Raw genomic sequence first — 19775 nt, 5'->3', positions numbered from 1 at the left:
TTTTAATATAAGTTAAAAGGAAATATGAATTAAATCGTTAAAGGGTACGTGAATTAAATCGATAGTTGTGGACTTGGATGTTTTGAGTGTGTTGATGACATCTTTATTTCTTTGATGAGTTGGAAAATAAATTATAAAACAATTTTTAATTGAAATTTCAAATATTAATAAATAGTTGTTTCTCCGTTATAACATCTTTTCCTTGTTCCAATTTCCCACCTTTAATTCCCATGAACAGAGCTACAAACGTTGGTTCTGTTCTACAGAGTGAACATTGCAGCCAAATGGAATAACTTGAACCCCTTCATCGTTAGAGCATTTAGATGAGAATTTTTCTTTGGCCATTAATTGTTCTTATTGCAAAAACCATTGTCGCAGTAAATTTGATTGGACCTAAAACTTAAGAAATACAAATTGAGTTTTTTTACTACTTGTTTTTCCTAACTTCGGATTTCCCAAGAGATTTATGGACAAAACTCATAAACAAAATAAGTAATTAACTCACGAAGAGGGGAGGGGATGCAGAAAGTGACGTGGATTAACAAAAGTAAATTAACTTATTGATCAAAATTGCCACCTCGCCACCGCCATCCCATTTTGTCCATATACTATTTAGAACTATTTTACAAATCAAAATTGTAATTATCCAATAATCTAATAATAAACAAAACGATCAAAAAGAAGCTATTTGTAATTCAAGTACATTGTCCGTAATCAAAATTGATCTAGATAAATTGTAACATTAATATTATTTACATAGGTGGTTTACTTTGCAAAAATTCATCACGAGTTTGGAACAGAAAATGCAAACCATTTTTCACATAAGGTGATCTTTTTTTATTGCAACCATGCACTGTGATTTGTTTTAAATTTTCTATCCTGTATTGATGTCGTTTCAAATTATAGGAAAATTAAAAGTAAAAAGAGTTAACGAGCTTTTGCAAGAAAGAAAATGTATTTTTCACGACATACAAAACTTGACAATGTGAGTTAATGACCACTCGTTCTTGTACATTCTCAAAGGGCGACTCTTAACCATCTTCTATTGAACAAAATAAAAATGAAATTTTGGTAAAAGGGCAAAATTTATAAATGACATGCCATACACAAGTCTAATACATAACCTTATTTAGACACGACACTCGGGGAATCAATCTATTGTTGTATTAAAAAGGAGAAAGATATGCCGAATAATCTGACCTCCATTCGCAGGTGAAAAACTGATGACTCGAGATATAGATACTGAATTGGAGCAATTACATGAAGTCGTAATCATCAACATCATCATAAGTATTGACAATTAAGTCATCATCTGCCTTCTCAACATGGAGCTGCTTCTTCTTCACAGCTGCAGCAGTTCCCCATAACAGCCAAAATAAGGAACAGTTAACATTCACATACAAAAACATCAGAAACTCATTTGATCCATTTGAACTTTGTAATAATTTGGAAAAACGTAAATACTTACATGTCTTCTTTTTACCAGTGTTGGCATCTTTCTCGGCCTTTAGTTTTTCATTTGCAAGGGCGGTGATAGAAGAAGCAACATCTTTTGCATCTGCTGCTTTTAAAGAAACCATCGACAGTCTAATGGCATCTTTGAGCAGATTAATATAATGAAAACTTTTCTGTAACAAGAATTTTTTTAGGAAAGCTCGTGAGAATTAAATTATAAACGACAGAAACAACAATAAAGGTGCATCGTATAAACCTCATAGGGACGAAGTTTATGAGAGATCAGCTCTGCATATTCCACGAAGTCACTCTCAGATTTTGGAATGAAATTATCAAGAGTCTTCTCATCGCCCTTCTTTTTAAACAATTCTGTAGTGGACTTGTAATCTGCTTCTTCCACTAGCCTGCCAAAATTTGGAAACATAAAACAAAGACTCAGCAAAGTGATTAAGATGTAATGTAATGCATACCGCTAATCCAACCAAAGACTTGCATAAGCCAAGAAAAGACATTCTTTGAGATCTTATCAAGCTTATAAGAGGAGAGAAAACGTGGAAAAGAAAAAAGGAGAAGAAATCAATCCAACGCACAGAGTACCAAAAGGAGGTGCCAAACAGAATAATATAGTCATTAACATTCAGCCAGATTCAAAGGGAACTAAAGCGTTCAAGCAGAACATCAAGGACCAAGCACAACGTGAAGGACCAAGCACAACGTGTAAAAAAACCAACTAATTCAACTCAGTGGGCTCTCTTTCACTCCTTGTCTATTCCAAAGTGCTCTATCATCGAGCAAAGTGAAGATTGCAGTGCTGTCTGTTGAGCTTGCTGATGTAAAGGCAAGTTGTGGTTTTGTCCAGCCTTTGGCCAGCATAGGCCCTTGCAAGTTAAGAAGCACAGAGACTGACATGACAAAAATACAGGAGCATGTGACCAAATAGCTGACATAAAAAATGTATTTTTTTAAAAATGACTACAAAAGCAAGATGGCCACCTGTTCGTTTTTTCTATTTTGAGCCCAAACATTCTTCCAATAAGGAACTCCAGGACCATGAGCTATAAAAGCAAGCACTCCTCTCAACGATAAACATGGCACTTCTGGAAGTGGCTAGAATCAAGAAGTCTTTTTAGGGTTGAGCATTCTTTCAAAAATGAAATCTAGAACCATCTCATGTAGAAACTTGCAGATGTTGCTTAATAACCCTGATCCAACCATAGGAGTGAATCCCAACCTTCAAATTAAGTGAATTACTTGTAATTACTTGGGGGTACTGCCAACACTTGAGGTTCTATATGAAACCACCATAACCATAAACAAAGGAGGGAAATATTTTCACAGCTCAATTTCCAATCCCTTTATCCTCTCACACAACATCTTGGCCAGTCACGGAAAAGGCTTTTCTGGACCAAATGCAACATATTCCCAGAAATATCTCATATTTCTTTCAAACTTCTATAATTAATGACTAAATCGACACTCATCACTAACTAGATATAGAAAGCATGACATTCATAATTCAAGAATTCATTCTTAATGAAAAGTCCAAATCCAAATACAGGACCATTAATTATTAAAAGAATCAACTAGCTCAGTTTGATTGTACTTTCATAAAATATAGACAGAGAAGAACAAAAAGCAGTTTCTAACTTTTTTATCTTTTATAAGTAACTGGCTTTTCTTAGGGGGAAAAGTGAGTACAGGACAGCTTCCCTCTCTACTTAACTTGGCATCTATATTCCCAAAATGTAACTGTCCTAAATATTGAAAGTAGAAACAACTATACAGAGAAAATACCACCCCAAACCCCCTTCTTTTTTGTTAAAACAAATGGTGTCTCAGAAGATAACTAATGACTGAGATAACTCTGCTACAAAAAGTTTCCGGAATTGCAAAGATAACGTAGAAAGCGCATTAGAAATTGTTGCTCCTATGTCCAACTTTCCACAGGATATTGGCAGGAGGGATGGTTCTCCCATCACAATAGAACAATTCACAAAAGTTACAATTTCAAATTCCTACCTCACAGTTATTTTCCTTCCAAAGAACCAAAAAGTAGATACAAGTTACGTCAAGGTTCCAAGTTCCAACAAACCAAAGCAAATTAATATTACCTTTGTTGGCGAAGTTTCTCAGCTAATGGATCTAGAGGCCGTTCAGGTTCTACGTCAACAATTTTCCCTTTCTTCTCAGTAGCTTTTGCAGCTGGTTTCTTCGGGGCAGCTTCAGGAGGTTTAACTACTGGAGCCTGGAAGATCAAAAATAAAAATAAATATAAAACGGTGTAAAATATTACTGATACAAACCCCAACGTTAACATAGTTTTTACATGAACCATAACACAAACTTAAAAAGAAAAAAGTCATCAGTTTCTGCCAGTTCTAGGAAATTCAACAAACTGCCTACACAAAAGTAAAAAACTCGCCACAATTTTTAAGACCTTTGACCATCGATGGTTAATTGTCATCATTAACAATCACCTATATACTTTGTCATCATCTTAGGTCTTAACATTAATACTCAAACGAAACACAATATTAGCAAGAGAATCAATAAATTCTAACTGGTGCAGGTTCATCTTCATCCTCCCAGGATTCCTTCACATCGTTCTCATCCACATCCTCATCATCCCATTTATTTTTTGGCTGCTCCTTCTGGAGTGGTGGAATGTTCTCATCGTCTGAAAGAAAACATATACATGTATACGTAAGCAAAACATCCTAGATGCTTACACATAGAATCACACAGTTAGAGCAAGAACAATTACAGCACAATGTGTGACTATGTTCCATATTTGTTTTTTACGCCCCAACTATCATATGTACAAACTATACAGAAACTCAAGAAATTGCTAAATTTGCCACAAGATGTCTCCATTCCCAATTTGCATTGCTAAGAAAAAATTGCACAATGCAAAAGTAAGATGACTACATATATATATATCAATATATTTGCACAGTACGCAGAAACAAATTTGCTTAGTTTTATACTTTAGTTGATATACTGTAAACAACATAGTATCATTTTTCCCCAAGTATGACATAAACAGTAAATTCCAAACAGGTTACATTCCAATTAACCCGATTCTTTTTTAAAAAATACTAAGCTAAAATGGAAAGGTGGTTAAACAAATTTTGTTCATCGACAAACTAATCACAACTCCAATAATTATTCCTCTTCCTTCATCACTTGACAGAATGGTCAACACCACACTTCTGCCTCTCGCTCAAAATGAGTAATTTCCATCTTCACAGTAGACCTACCAAAACTTTCCCTCATGGTAAACTAAGCTACTACCTGAAAAGGAAGGCCAGTAATTGTCTCCCCCTCCCAAAGTGAGAAAAATTATACAATACAAAATAGTCTGAAATTTAAAAAAAAAAAACAAAAACAAAAAAGATAAAGGAAAAAAAAGAGAAATTAAATAAATAACCCTTTGGAAAGAAACACACTCTATATTGAATGGAGTTACAGTGACAGGCCCTTATGAATCATGAACACATCTAAATTCCCACATATCACATGCACTGATGTAAAAGATGACTGTTTCTTGAAGTTCAGATATGTTGGGACATGTAAAGAAAACCAAGGGCACGTTTTTAAAGAAAGAAAGAAAAAGAAAAACCGGTATAATAATTATACATTGTGTTCAAAAATTAAAGACATTGATCTAGAACCATCTCCTCCTTTGCTGCTTCTAAGATTGATAGATTCCTTCTTTCCAAGCCTTGGGTGGATTTCATTCGAAATGCTACTGTGGATTTCCAAGTCACCTCTGATCACTTTCCCATTCTTCTTCATTTGGGCTTATAGTCTTGGGGCCCTACTCCTTTTAGATTCAAAAATATGTGGTTGAAGCATCATACTTTTAGTAAATATATGGAGACTTGGTGGAAAGGTCTGAAGACGGAAGGACGGCCGGTAAACATGTTTATGGAAAAGCTTAAGGGTTTGAAAAATATTTGGAAAAATTGGATAAACCACCCCTAAATTATGAGGTTGGTTACAATCACACCATTAAACTTTCAAATGAATCGATTATAACCCTCTAGTTTGTTCATGGTTACAATTACCATCTAGTTTGTTAATGGTTGCAATTAGCACCTTACTTTTAAATTAATAATTATGATTGGGTATTTTAAAATAAAATAATAAACAAAAGCATAAAGCTTCTCTCTCATCACACATCCTTCACCACTCCTCTCTCCATCTTCATCTTCCTCTTCCTCTCCCTTTCCCTTCAATGTCTTTTCTTAAAGAAAGCCTTTATATCCCAACATTAAACCTCCTGAGATTCTTTCTCCAAATACCACTTAATTTACAGTTAGTTTCACGTAACTTTCCAACCTTTTTATCTTGCTTATATTTTTCGCCCCTTGCTCTTTCCTTCCAACCCAACTCTCAGAAGCAAACCTAGGAAGAATGGCGAAAATGAACTCTCAATATCAGATAAAATATTCAAATTCATTTTCAGTTAGGTTTTTATAACCGGGGATTCTTTTCTCAAAAAAGAAAATAAATAAACTCAGGATGCAGAATTTTATCCTTTAATTGAAAACTATGCAAGTTCTGGGAAATTCCATTTGATAGAGTGCGTTTTGGATAGAATGAAATGTAAAGGGCGGGTCCTTCTGGAAAGCAGTTTGATCCTAATATCAAAACTTGTAGAAGCGCTCATTTACCTTAGGAAGCTTTGAAGTTCTTTGACAGGAACTTGAAATATAAATAAGAAGATTATTACTACACATATTTCATACATAAATAAGAAGATTATTATTAACATAAGACCTTTTAGAATAGAATCTAATAGCAATGACCTCATATCAATCTAAATTTAAATTTACTAAAATTTTAAAATCTAAGAGAGATAAAAGAGAGGAAGACGAAGATCAAAAGATGGGAAGGGATAATTGTGCAGGGGGAAGAGAGAGGAGAGAGGAAGGGATGAGAGATGAGAGGGAATTTATTTTTATTTTTTTAATTTTAAAAATACCTAATTATAATTATTAATTTAAAAATAGGATTATTGTGAGTAAGCATGGCCCCCATCCCTTTGAATGGGACGAAAGGGGTTATAGAGGCACACACCAAAATCCCTTGAAGAATATTTCCTTTGAGCTTCCCACTTTCTCTCTATCAAAATTCATTGCTTTGAGGGGGATGATGTTAAGGATACGTATTTTTGGGAGGACCACTGGGTGAGGAGAGTTCCCTTTGTTCTTTATTTCCTTATCTTTATCATTCATCCTCGTTCAAAAACTGCATGGTCTCAGATGTCTGGTCAGCTTGGAGAATCATGTGTCTTTCTCCTTTGAGTTACGTCGTAATTTGACCAATAGGGAAGTACAGAGGTGACCTCTCTTCTTTCCCTGCTTGAGGGGTATATTTTTAGGGAGGGGAGAAGGGATGTTTGTGTCTAGACTCCTAATCCAAGTAGAGGTTTCACATGTAAATCCTTGTTTAGTTTCTTGTTAGATCCCTCTCTCCCTATTCTAAGTTGTTTAGTCTAGAGGGCTAAGGTTCCCAAGAAAGTTAGGTTCATTATTTAGCAAATCTTGCTTGGGCGTAGATAGGCTCTTGTTAGGAAGAAGACTTCGCTCGCCGGCCCTTTTGCTGCGTGTATTGTCGGAAGGCGAAAGAAGATCTTGATCATCGTTTTTGGGACTACCATTATGTAAGGGCAGTGTGGTGGAGCTCTTTCCATCAGTTTTGCTAACTCTAGGAGTGTCAAAGCGATGATCGAGGAGTTCCTCCTCCATCCGCCTTTTAAAGGTAAAGGGAGGTTTCTTTGAGTGGTCAGGGTATGCGCTATTGTTTGGGAAAATTGGGGCGAGAGGATTGAACAGGTTTGTAGGGGTAGGGAGAAGGAGCATAATGAGATTTAGTCTTTGGCTAGATATCATGTTTCCCTTTGAACTTCGATTTCTTAGCTTTTTTGTAATTATTCTATAGGTAACATTTTACTTAGTTGGTCCCCCTCCTGTTAGTAGTTAAGGTGTTTGGTGGGCGAGTTTTTTTTGTATGCATGTGCATTCTTTCATTCTTTTACAATGAAAGCAATTTGTTTCATAAAAAAAAATTATTAATTTAAAAAATAAGAGCTAATTGCAACCATTAACAAACTACAAGGGCAAATTGATCAATTTAAAAGTTTAAGAGAGTGATTGTAACCAACCCCATAATTTAGGGTGGTTTGTGCAATTTTCGCCAAGTATTTTAAAGAGTTGGAACAAGGTGGTCTTCAAAAGCTGCTGTCAAAGAAAAGCTTGTCCAAAAAGCTTGAGTTTCTTGATAAACATGAAGAGGAAGGGGTCTTTTCCAAAGAAAGTAGAGGGCAGATTTGGTTCAGTTGGTGGTCAAGGAGCAATGTGATTGAGCTCAAACAAGAAAGATTTAGTGGTTGAAAGAAGAAGATGAAAATTCCAACCTTTTTCATAGATGGACTTCAGCCAGAAGAAGCAAAAATGTCAACTTGATGCTAGAAGACAGTGGGGGTAGAATTTTTCAGAGAGACCATGAGATTACTGATGAGATTGTTAATTCTCATAGCAAGTTGTATAAGAAAGAAGATAACCCTTGTTTAATCTGTGACGAGCTGAATTGGAGGTCGATGAATGGTGAGGCTATGCAGGCTTTACAGGCTCCTTTCGAAGAGGAGATTTGGACCGCTGTCTTTGATTTTGGGAACATTAAATCATCAGAGCCTAATGGCATGACTGGGGAGTTAAATAAAAATTAGTGGAAATTAAAAAGCAATTTAGTTGAAGTATTCCACAAATTTTATAAAACAATACCATAAACAAAAGATGCAATGACACTTGGTTAAACTAATTCCTAATATATCATTCTATTCCTCCAAAAAAAAATTTGTTCTCAAGTTTTAAAACAAAAATGAAAGTAAAAATAAAAAAGTAAGCCACTCAAACGGAAATATCTTGGAACATTCAACATAAAAAAAAAAAAAGCCAATCTTCATGATAAACACAATGAACCCAAGAACTAATTCGTTCACAATATCCTCTATTATAAAAAAAAAATGCATAATTTTCAAAAAATGAGGAAAGACCCCCTTTGTAAGAGTGAAGAAAATCTAATTGAGGAAGGGTTCATCATAATTGTTGCAGGATCGATTCTTGAATTTTCTTGCATATTTCTCAGTCTTTCTTGGTTGTTCTTAATGACAAAAATAATAATTTCTGTCCAAAATTGTAGTAGTTCCTCTATAAAATTCCATTCTTGAAAATTCTTCATAAAAAATTGTTTTTCTTTCAAGGCTCCCCCTTTTTAAAATGTGTGTTGTTCAACAACGAGCACAACTCACAAAGCTCCATTTTGTAATCGAAGTCACGTCTTTATTTCTCGATTTTCCCTGATGGCAATAAATGTTGGCCCAAACGGCTGCTCTAATACCAATTTGATGTATAACAAATATGAGAATTTTATTAATGTTTAGAAGTTGTTAATACAAGAAGACAAGTATACTATTTACAATTGAAAAGCAAACTAATCCTATTCCTAATCCTAATCCTAATAGATTAAAGATTTGATCATAATCCTAATCCTAATGTATAACGTATGCTTGATCCCCAAAAAGAAGAAGCCTACACAGGTAAGTGAGTTCTAAACATATCAGCTTGGTAACATCTGTATACGCAATTATTTTGAAGGTCCCCAACAAAAGACTGAAAAAGGCCCTTGCTTCCATTCCATGATGCTCAAATGGCTTTTGTGGAAAAGAGGTAAATCCTTGATGCCATCTTAACTACTTCGGAATTTCTTGAAGAATGGAAGGTGAATGGGAAGAAGGGGGCTCTGTTAAAGTTTAATCTTGAGAAGCTTGTGATAAATTCGACTAGACCTTCCTAGATGCGATCCTCAAGCTCAAAGGTTTTGAGAAAAGATGGAGGGGTGAATTTGGGACTGTCTTTCTTCTATCATTATTAATGGAAAACCGCATGGGAAAATTATGGATCAGAGAGGGCTTAGGCAAGGGGACCCCCTGACCTCTTTCCTTTTTACCATTGTAGGTGATGCCTTCAGTAATATTGTTCACTATTGTAATGAAAGAAGATTGATCCATGGCTTTTCCTTTGGCAACCCTTCAAGAGTCAACACACCTTAAATGTGCGAAGAATTTGACCTTTTGCTCTTGAGTTGATGAAAATATTAGGGTTTGGCAGTCTATTGTCAATCTTTTCTTACTTGGTTCAGGCCAGTTCCTCAATGTTGCCAAAACTTACTCTTATTGAAATTAATCATTGTGATGAGGAGGTTGCTTTTAAAGCTATGGAGTTGGATTGCAAAAGTTGATAAATTACACGTTGTATACTTTAAGTTTCCCCTTGGTGGGAATGCCACAGCTAAGGAGGCTTGGGTCACTCTTGAGGAGAACTTTTAAACTAAAATTGATAAGTGGCAGAGATTGGTCCTGTCAAAAGGTGATAGACCTTATCTTCCTCAATTGGTTCTTCAAAGTTTACCCTGTTACTTTTCTCCTTATTGAAGGCTCCGAAAGGTTTTATTTCTTACATGGACAGCTTATTCAAGACTTTGTTTGGGTGGTGGATTTGATAAACCAGCCTCCCATCTTATTAGCTGGAAGTGGACCTCTCTCCCAACGATTTACAAGGAGTTGGGAATCGACTCTCTCAATCAAAAGAATTCTGCTCTCTTGATGAAGTGGCTTTGGAGATTTTATCATGAAGAAAACGCCTTGTGGATTTACAGCATGGAGGAGCATGGGTGGAGTTCTATAAAGCCTAACGATAGAGGCAACTTCATATTATGGAATGGCATTCTAAAAGAAAAAGAGCATTCTTTTACCTTTGCTGATTTTGTGGTGGGTGATGGGAGACATAAAGTTTTGGGACGATAGGTGGTGTGCAAGCCCAGCCTCTTACTTCCTAGCACCGTGACAACTACATTATTTCCTCAAAAAAAGAATGTTGTAGTGGCAGGTTGGGTTGATTCCAATCAAGCGAGGAGATTATTTGATAGAGAAATTGGCAATTATATTGCTCTTGCTTAGCTGCTGACTGGTTGGGTGGTGAATAGAGTAAGAGACAGCTCAGTGGCAGTTGGAAGCTTCAAGCCAGTTTTCTACCAAGTCTACTTTCCCAAAGTTGACCAAGGGGGCTACTAAAGTTAATCTTCCTCTGATCAATCTTATTTGGAAACTGAAAATTCCTAGAAAATCAAAGCTTTTCCTTGGGTCCCTTGCCTATAGAAGTCTCAACACCCGGAAAAGCTCCAAAGGAAGTTTCCTAATTGGAATTTTTCCCCTTCCATGTGCCCGATTTGTCAGAAGGAGGCTGAGACTGTAGATCACCTTTCTTTACACTGAGAATTTGCATCCAAAGGGCGAAATATGATTTTTCAGACCTTTGGGTTGGATGGATGTCTCTCATTGCAGGTCGATGAATGGATGATGGAACATTTGTATGGGGCAGCTTTTGTGGAAAAGGAAAATTTTTGTGGAGTTGTGCAACCCATGCTCTCTTGTGGGATCTCTAGAATAAAAGAAATAGCAAGGTGTTCAACGATAAGTTCAGCTCTTTTGATTCTTTTTGGGCTCTTTTGCAGCATACGGCCTCTTGGTGGTGTTAGGTGTACAAACTACACAAGGTTATTTTGTAATTACAACCTGCTCATGATTATTAACAACTGGAAGGCGCTTATTGTCATGTCCACGTCAGTAATTTATAGCCCTTAGAAGTTCATTCATAATTAGATCTATTCATCGGCTCCTTGGATAATAAACTATAAACTCCTCCTCCCATATCTTACACCTTTATCCAGTCTCTCTCAATTCACAACCCTAGATTAAATATGATCCCTTATACCATGCAGATAAATCCTTTTAGTATTAATTTGTACAATCCTCGTCATACTTGACTCCAGCAGTTAAGATTATGCTAATCCATTCTATTGTCATTTTCAAGTGTTTTCTAAATTTATATACCAGTAGTAGACAATATACACAAGTATAAATAAGAGTAAAACGAGTGACCAGATATAATGATCAACACAAAATATATACTACACACATCATCTTTCTATTCTTCTGTATCTCATATATTCTTCCATATCTCATCTCTTATTCAATCACCAAGGGAATAAATGATAGTCTAAAATATGACCATATAGCATTACCCCAGTCATCCATTGACTTGAATCACGTTCTACTCAGAAAATACAAGAAATTCAACTCTGTGCCGCCCAACCCTGCTCATAATACAAGAGATGTATATCAGCAACATTAACGTAGCACATGCAATATACAAATCCGAAGGCCAATAAGAATCTAAATATCAATAAAAATGAATATACTTCGGAATACAAGCAACTAGAAACAAAAAGATACTGGTTTTTTCAAAACTGGAGAGAAAATGAAATAATAAAAAATCAGGGGAGAAGAAAACAAAAGAAGGTCAAACAAAAGGACCCCAGTCAAAGCTAATTACAGAAAGGAAAATATCGAAACTCCATGATTATAAAATACAAAGTAAAGAAAAAATCAACATTCAGCACATTTGATCTCTTTCCCACTATGTCAACCTAGCACTCGACTCAGCACACTAACTCCAATTCCCAGCCAAGAAAGTCAAAAAGCACGGGAAACTATGGTAGTGAAACTACGTAAGTTGATCTCAATCAGATCACGTAACACTTACATTCCAAAACAATAAAATCTACAAAAATTGCAACAAAATCAAAGAACCTCCTACTGCAGCTAGAAAAATAAGAAATGCAGAAACTGACATGTGAAGTAAAAAATCGTTCATATTAAGAAGAAAAAGCACCTGAATCTTCCAGGGATCGGTGGTCGCTAAAGGAAACGTAAACCAGTAAAGCGGCCAAAAATGGTATTCTCCCTGCAAATAATGCAGAAGTTAGCTGAATCCAATGACTTAAAACGGTTTCCGACAAAGAATCACGGCAGAGATGAAAATGAAAGCAAAAAAAAAAGTAGAAAGGGGAAAAAAGGTAAAGATAATACCTCAAATGAATTGAAGGATGAAGCGGAATTGAGCAAAGCAAGGGGCGGAAAAACCCTAAAGGAGATTGTTCGAGAATTGAAAAATATAGATATAAAGCGAAAGAGAAAGAATCCGGAAAGTGGGAGGTGCTAGTTAGGGCTTTTGAGCGGGCAGGGGAAGGGGAACGTGTGTGAGATGAGAGAGATGGAGAAGAAGAGAAGAAACTTTAAACGATTGGGTTATATTGTTATTCTCGTCGTCCCATACCAAACGATACGACGCTTCGAATGAGTTGGCAAATGTAACGTAAACTGTTACATAGACGCCCATTGAGTTGTCCACCCACCCGGCCCAACTGGCCCAACTCATCTCACCAACCTAATTTTTACTCTTTTTTCTTGAGATAACCTAATCGAGAATGACAAAATAATATACGTTATTTTGGAAAATAGCAGACCTAACAAATAATTTGATTTTTAGCAAAAACTGCATAATTTTACAATTTTTCAACTGATTTTATAAACTAAATGTCATTTTGTAGTGTGTGCAGGGTAAAATAATAGAATATAATACATATTGAATTCACACCATTAAATTATTAATAATGATATTGTTCTAGGTTTAGTTGGAGGATTCCAAAATTTGAATTTAAAATTATATCTTTTACCTAAAATTATGCATTTTATATGATAACAACTTCATATAAATAGTGTATATTCCCTATAATCATGTATGCAACAATTATTTCTTATTGATCATATTCGTAATAATAAATTGTTAAGTGTTATTTTATGGAATAATATTAATATAATGGCAGTGCAATCATTTTATGAGAATAAGATGATAAAAGATTCATTAAACTAATGATAGACACGTTAAATCCATCGAGATTGGGGGAATAAAATTCTTTTATGGAATTATAGTTAGATGAGGTATATTTTCATAGATATTATTTACTATCATTTAAAAATTAATTTTAAAGTTTGATTTAAAATCACAAAAACACTAAAAAAAATATTATTCAAATATTAATATAAAAAAATTGTGAGAATAATATGATATTTATCTGAAATTATTTAATTGTACTAATTTCCCTACACACTTTTTTAATCAGACTTTTATTTTGAGGTACAACAGTATTAGAATGAATTTGTTTTCAGTTTTGGAATTCTTTCACAATAGTTGTCGACTTTATTGTTCGCATTTATCGTATGCTTGTTTTGGAATGCTTTCACGGCAGTTGTTGACTGTCTTGGAATTCCTTTACCTTTGACTTCTTTTTATGGTAGATGGATGGAATCTTCTCGATATATTGACTACCGTGTGGTTGATGTATTTGTTCCATGCTCATCTTCATTTCAAGAATTCTTACTATGCATTCAAGATAGACCTTTTTCATCTTTACATATTTCTGTGTGTCGCATTACTCTTTATTGAGATGGATGCAATAGTTCAAACTTTATTCGGATTGTTGAAGACAATGACGTGTATTGGCTTATGTTTATTATGTCAAAATTCCCTAACAATAATTTTGTTTTGGTTGTTGATTCTGCACCCGTTGGGTCGATCGGAAATACATCATGTTTGAATAACGAAGTAAATACACAACAACCTACACACAATGTATCACGGATTATTAACGTTGATTCCTTTGATTCACCAAATGATGCAGTACCTATTAAGATCGGAGTAAAGTTCATAACTAAATCAATACTGAAGAAAGTGATTTATATGTTGGTTGTGAACAATAGTTTTGAATTTGTTATAGTTAGGTCCAACCGCACATCATTTGACATTCGATGCAAATATCTATCTTGCTCATGGTATTTACGTGCTTATGTGTTAAAAAAAACTATATTTGGATTGTTCATAAGTTTATGGATACACACCAGTGTGCCGTTGACATTGTTAAAAATGATCACAGGCAAGCAACATCTTGGATTGTTTATGAGTGTACAAAGTCATTTTTTAAAATGAATGGCAAGGCTCCATGTCGCCCTTTTGAAAACATTATGAAATTCAAAGAAAACTTTTAAATATACAAACACTTTTAGAAATTCACTCACAAACTTAGTTTCCCCTTGGCTAGCTTCAGACTTTTCTTCTCGCCTAATGGCTCTTCTTCTCAGGAGAGTAATACTTAAATAAATTAAACATTTTCCCCTGTCTGTCTTTACTCCTCTATCTATACTAATTCTCAAATTGGATTAGTAATCCTTACTCTCTTAATAACTTGCCAACTTCTACTCTTAGTAGTTCACATGTAAGTTTTATGTTTAATTTAACCATGCCTAGCTCTTAACCTTACACGTAAACCCCTGTCAAATCAAAATTAAATGTTTCCTCGCATGACTCCATTCTGTAATGAACTCCAAACGTCTAATGGTCCTTAAACACCGAATGTCTTATCGTGTTATCTTACTTCGTCGTGAAATAACTCAAACGCCAACTTTTTATCTCAACCCTCTACTCAAAACATTTTCTTCAAACACTTCAGTCAAATTTTGGCCTTTCTATTTTAGGTACGAGTCTCACAAAGAAAATGAGGGTTTATAAAATGGCTTAACTATGATTAAAAAAAGGGTTATCGCACAGGTTAGAATTATTGTGTTTTACGATGTGATGTATGATATCGTCCTTTTTTATTTTCGTGGCAACTCATCATTTCCTCCTTCTAGAATTTTAAATCAGACACTCTGAAATCGTAAACTCTAAAAAGCCCATGTTGCTACCCGATAAGCTTCGTGAGATGCTTTTAGCGCTTGACGCGTTATGACAGTTTTTCTAGCTCGCTCAATGGTCTTATCGTGTATCCCACATTTTCTTTTCTCCTAACTTGTGTGCAAAGAAGCTTAAAGACCTTTCCCCAACATGGTAAAGAATTCCTAATTTAAATAGTAATAAAGAAAACGATAAAAGATGTAATTAAAAGAAAACGATAAAGTAAAATAGTAAATACAAAAATGATGTATTTTGTGAAATGGTTAGGGAAATTGATACGTTACAAAAGCATCCGTGTGTTAAAGTTTCTGACAATGGATGTATGCTGGGGCTTTGTTGCAACAATGTCTCATGTAGTCATCCTAAACATGTTGCTTATTTCAAAACACTTTCAATCATTTTTTAGTTCTACAACATTATACAATTTGAATAATTGATTACATGTCCATTCTTCGAAATGTTCTCCATATAGGAGTTTGACACGTTTCTCCCATGCTGCAAATGATCGTTTGGTCCACTCTTCGCATAGCTAGTGATGATCAAGTGTTTCACTACGTCTATTGTGCATACCTTTTTGGTGATGCCTTAATGAATATCCTCCACATAAGAGGTTGAATTCTTCCCTCCAAGGGTTTGATGGACCTTCCTTGTCTTGCTTTAGTTGAAATGCTTCAAGGTTCCTCACGTTCTCGTCGAAAGATGTACTCAATTTCTAGGTCAAGTCTAGACTTGCAAATGTCTCAAGTGCTTGTAAACTCGTAAAAACGTTCTTTGATTCAACACAAATTGAGCATTTGTCTGAAATCAAAGTAAAACATTATATCTAGTTTGATGAACAAGTTTACCAACAACGATGTTAAAAACTTGAAGTGTTATTTTTTAGATCTCTATTCTCTCTGCAGATCGCATGCGAGATAGAGTACACGAGTTGGTTGCCACGCTCTTTGTCTGCTTAATAATAATTTTATCAGTTTGTTATTTAAAGTTCTATTTCTGCGACTTGTAACGCGAGGAGACAAGGTTATGCGATAAAAGATGCTAACTATGCCTTTAGGTGATGATCATGCTATAAAAGGTGCAAATCCTACTTATATGTTGCTACTTCTACTGAGTCTACGTTAAGTACAAGTTTTACTCTTGTTTTTCCAAGTGTAAGAAAAAACGAGAGGTTTCCTGGGTAAGCTAGGGTCGAACAAAGGAAATTTCTTATCAATCTTAGCTATAACGCCTAGTTCTAATTTCAAGTGGTATAAATCTAGTACAATATAAACGTAAATGCATTCTAATCCTATTATTTACATTAAGAGCTTATGTAGAATGTGGAATGGAATGAAGTGATCATGGAATGAGAACTCATTTGCATTAAAGAAATGTGTAGAACGTCTACGCTTTTTAAGTGATTTAAGCAATGTAGGATACTTTGATGCAATAAATATCATTTAACCATCTTATAATTAAGGCGAGTAACCTTTCGGTGCCTAAACACCACACTTATTCTCCTTTCATGACACAAATAATGATGAAAATGAGCTATACGATATATATATAGATTTCCTTACTTATAAGCATCACATTTTCTCTCTAATTAAGGCGAGCAACCATTTTGGTACCTAAACGCTACACTTGTTCTCCTTTCGGGACATAAATGATCGATGAAGGCACAACGCTATAATGAAGTTTGTTTCTAAACTCCTTTTTGCGTGTGTTTAGTGAGGTATTGTCTACTTATTCTCTCGAGTAGTTGGCAATCAGTGCTTGATCCCTTCTCTCGATAAGAATCAGGCGTTCGGATTTGATAGAACTAAGTCATGCACAGCGGAAAAAGAATCGAATTTCTACCCTAATTGCCACAATTAACATGTAACCATAAACTAATCAAATTAGGGTTTTAAGAAGTATTACCTTTGAAGCTTTCAAAAGGTTTGATGTCTTCTTACCAATTCTACCCGAGACCACCACTAGTACTCAACTGCTATCCTCTAGACAAAGAACCGGGTTGTGGGACCCAATTTTGGTGTAGAAAGTAATGGAGATAAAATGAGATTGGAAGCTTTCTTTTTTCTTTTGTTGAGATTATGAAAATGATAAAAGAGGCAAAAGTCCTTCAACATTTGAAAACATCTCTATTTATAGCCTAATTACATGCAAAAATGCATGCAATTCATTTGCCAAATCTCAACACCTAATATTCCACTAACAATTAGTGGAACTTAGTGGGCTAGGTGTCTATATCTCATATAGCCACATATCCCACTAAGAGTTAGTGGGATTATCCAACAAAATGTTGGATTTTCCCACTAACTTAGTCCAAGGGTAAAATGGTCATTAGATATTTCTAGTCAAAAGTCAAACTTTGACTTTTCTAAGTCAAAAGTCAATATTTTGACTTTTTACCATTTTGTCCGTCTTGACTAATTCCAACCTCCCGAGCATGAATCCGCATTCATTTTTCCAAAATTCAAATCACATTTGAATATAAGGCCGGTCAAAGTTTGACTTTTCAAAGTCAAAAGTCAACATTTTGACTTTTTACTATTTTTGACCAATTCCGAGCTTCTTAGTATGAATCCGCATTCATACTTATAGTATGTAAAACATAAAGCTCTATTTCTAATTAGAAGACCGACGACTATATCACTATATTTGTCGGTTTCCCTTTCTTCTCCCAATTCGAACAATTCGACTTATTTCATCACACTGTTCTAAGTTTAATCCATATGAGCTAGCAGAGGAACCTAATGGACCTATAGATCATGGGCTCCAACGATTCAAGATTAACTAGCTAAACTCTTTTAAACCGAGTTAATCAACATTCGTTAACTAACGGGTCATTCCACTAAAGTCCCGTAGTTGCACTCCCCTCACTATAGATATATTTGTGTCCATTTGATAAAACCATAATCAGTAAGTTAATCCTTCACAGGTTGCTCGTAACCTTGGCTGGGTCAAAATACCGTTTTACCCCCAAGATTACATCTTGCTCCTTAAGTCCCACTAATCCACTATTGAACAATTGGTTTAAGGTTCAACCTATAAACTTAATCCCTCTCGGGCCAATGAGAGGGTGGGGCCCCTTGTTCAAGACTTGGATTCAGTGCTTAAGAGAGCAACCTATCTACTAACCCTAAAGCGGGTAGGAGTGAATTCCATCTTGTACCCTATGTTCCCAGCTATCCACCCGATCTTACCCCTGAAATGGGAGGCTTATTGGGCCAACGCTGATGAGCTGCCCTCACCTATGCAGATCTAAGGATAATCTCGTGTGAACAGGAGTTCATAGTTAACTCAGGATTAAGACTAAGTTACCTAGGTCATCAATAATTGAGATAGTCAGTTTTAAACAGTAAACGGTGTTATAACGTAAAAATGACTAATTCATGGTTCAGTCTTATGTAAACATTTTACATAGGATGCCCCCACTTTCATGTCTCTACATGAACGATTAGGATCACCTCGTTTGCACTACAAAGTGGGCCGCATCCATAGTTTCTCTAAATAAGGCGCCCAACCTTTATTTCATATACTATAGACTATTTAGGCTATATACTCGAACTTGATCCACGTTTATGTTTACACATAAAGTTCAAGTTTATTTAAAAATAGCCTTGGAACTTGATTTATTGGATTTAAGATTATAATATTTAATTTCTCAATAACAACTTTATTGAACAGAATATGATTTACAAACTACGAGTTTTAGGACAAAAAATTCCAACAGGATTAAGCTCAGACTAAACATGATGAGTCTTACAAATAAAGAACCCTTATCAAGTATATAACACATACTTAAACTATTTATAATACTTCAGCAATATGATGAATAGTAAAGAGATGAGAGAATGATAATGAATAAACATGAATTGTATTGTTTGATGTAGGCCTCTCGACCATGAGAATAACAACAACATTAAAACAATAAATTAAAAAGATACAAAAATAGAAATTAAAGAACGTGGTCGAGCTATAAAATGCACGGTTGTGCATTCCTTGGCTCTTTTACAAGTTAGGGGAATGGTTTGTGAGCTTCTCTCTCTAAGCTCTCAGTCAAAAGTTGATCGGATAAGAGGTAAAGGTGGAGTAACTTCTACAGACAGGGAAGGGTTCTAAAACTTTCCTTCCATCGGTCACCCCAGAGAGAGCTTTACATGGTAAAGTTGGAGATATTTATAAGTATATTTGGGCACCAAAATAATCATGTCTTCTTGCACAACTATCCTTATCCTATGCAATTGTCAACGCATAAAGTAACTCTTTCACGTCACATCAACTCCAGCTACTACTTTTGTCTTTTAATGAATCACCGTGCATTATGAATTTTTGTCAGAATGCCTCACGATTTGGATCACCATGCAATTTCTCGTCGCCAAGTCCTTGAACATGTTTTTCTACAATTCACTCCATTTCTTCTTTTCATCATCCTACGTTTAAAAACACTTTAAAATATAATTAAACACGCATGATGACTTATGTAAGTTGCATTCTCTTAACTTTATAAATTTGCAACCAAAGCTATGCGTTTTGGTCTCTTATCTCGCATTCTAACTCTATTGATTTACCTAAAATGCCATAGTAACTTGTATTTCTACAAGTTATCACACACTCATCGTTCATGATATGGATATC

The 19775-nt window shown here is 35.1% G+C and overlaps 1 protein-coding gene across 1 annotated transcript; it reads right to left on the bottom strand.

Moving 5' to 3' along the window:
• Positions 1–936: 936 nt before the first annotated feature.
• Positions 937–12667, bottom strand: LOC101212554 (eukaryotic translation initiation factor 3 subunit J). The gene is made up of 8 exons (XM_004140249.3): positions 12452–12667; positions 12255–12326; positions 11605–11676; positions 4017–4132; positions 3567–3700; positions 1712–1859; positions 1469–1628; positions 937–1348 (listed from the first exon to the last, which is right to left on the bottom strand). The coding sequence occupies exons 3-8, from the start codon at positions 11615–11617 to the stop codon at positions 1257–1259; spliced, it is 663 nt and encodes a 220-aa protein (XP_004140297.1). The 5' UTR covers positions 11618–11676; positions 12255–12326; positions 12452–12667; the 3' UTR covers positions 937–1256.
• Between the last annotated feature and the right edge of the window lie 7108 nt (positions 12668–19775).

The sequence above is a fragment of the Cucumis sativus genome, chromosome 5 (assembly GCF_000004075.3).
Source record: "Cucumis sativus cultivar 9930 chromosome 5, Cucumber_9930_V3, whole genome shotgun sequence".
Classification (NCBI taxonomy): domain Eukaryota; kingdom Viridiplantae; phylum Streptophyta; class Magnoliopsida; order Cucurbitales; family Cucurbitaceae; genus Cucumis; species Cucumis sativus.
The sequence above is the reverse complement of the archived record's forward strand: the minus strand, read 5'-3'. Positions and strand labels throughout refer to the sequence as shown.

Coding starts and splice junctions, on each gene's coding strand:
- LOC101212554 (XM_004140249.3), bottom strand. Junction 3,701..4,016: donor ATGAAGATGAACCTGCACCA/GTTAGAATTTAT, acceptor TTGATCTTCCAG/GCTCCAGTAGTTAAACCTCC. Junction 1,629..1,711: donor ATAAACTTCGTCCCTATGAG/GTTTATACGATG, acceptor TTCTTGTTACAG/AAAAGTTTTCATTATATTAA.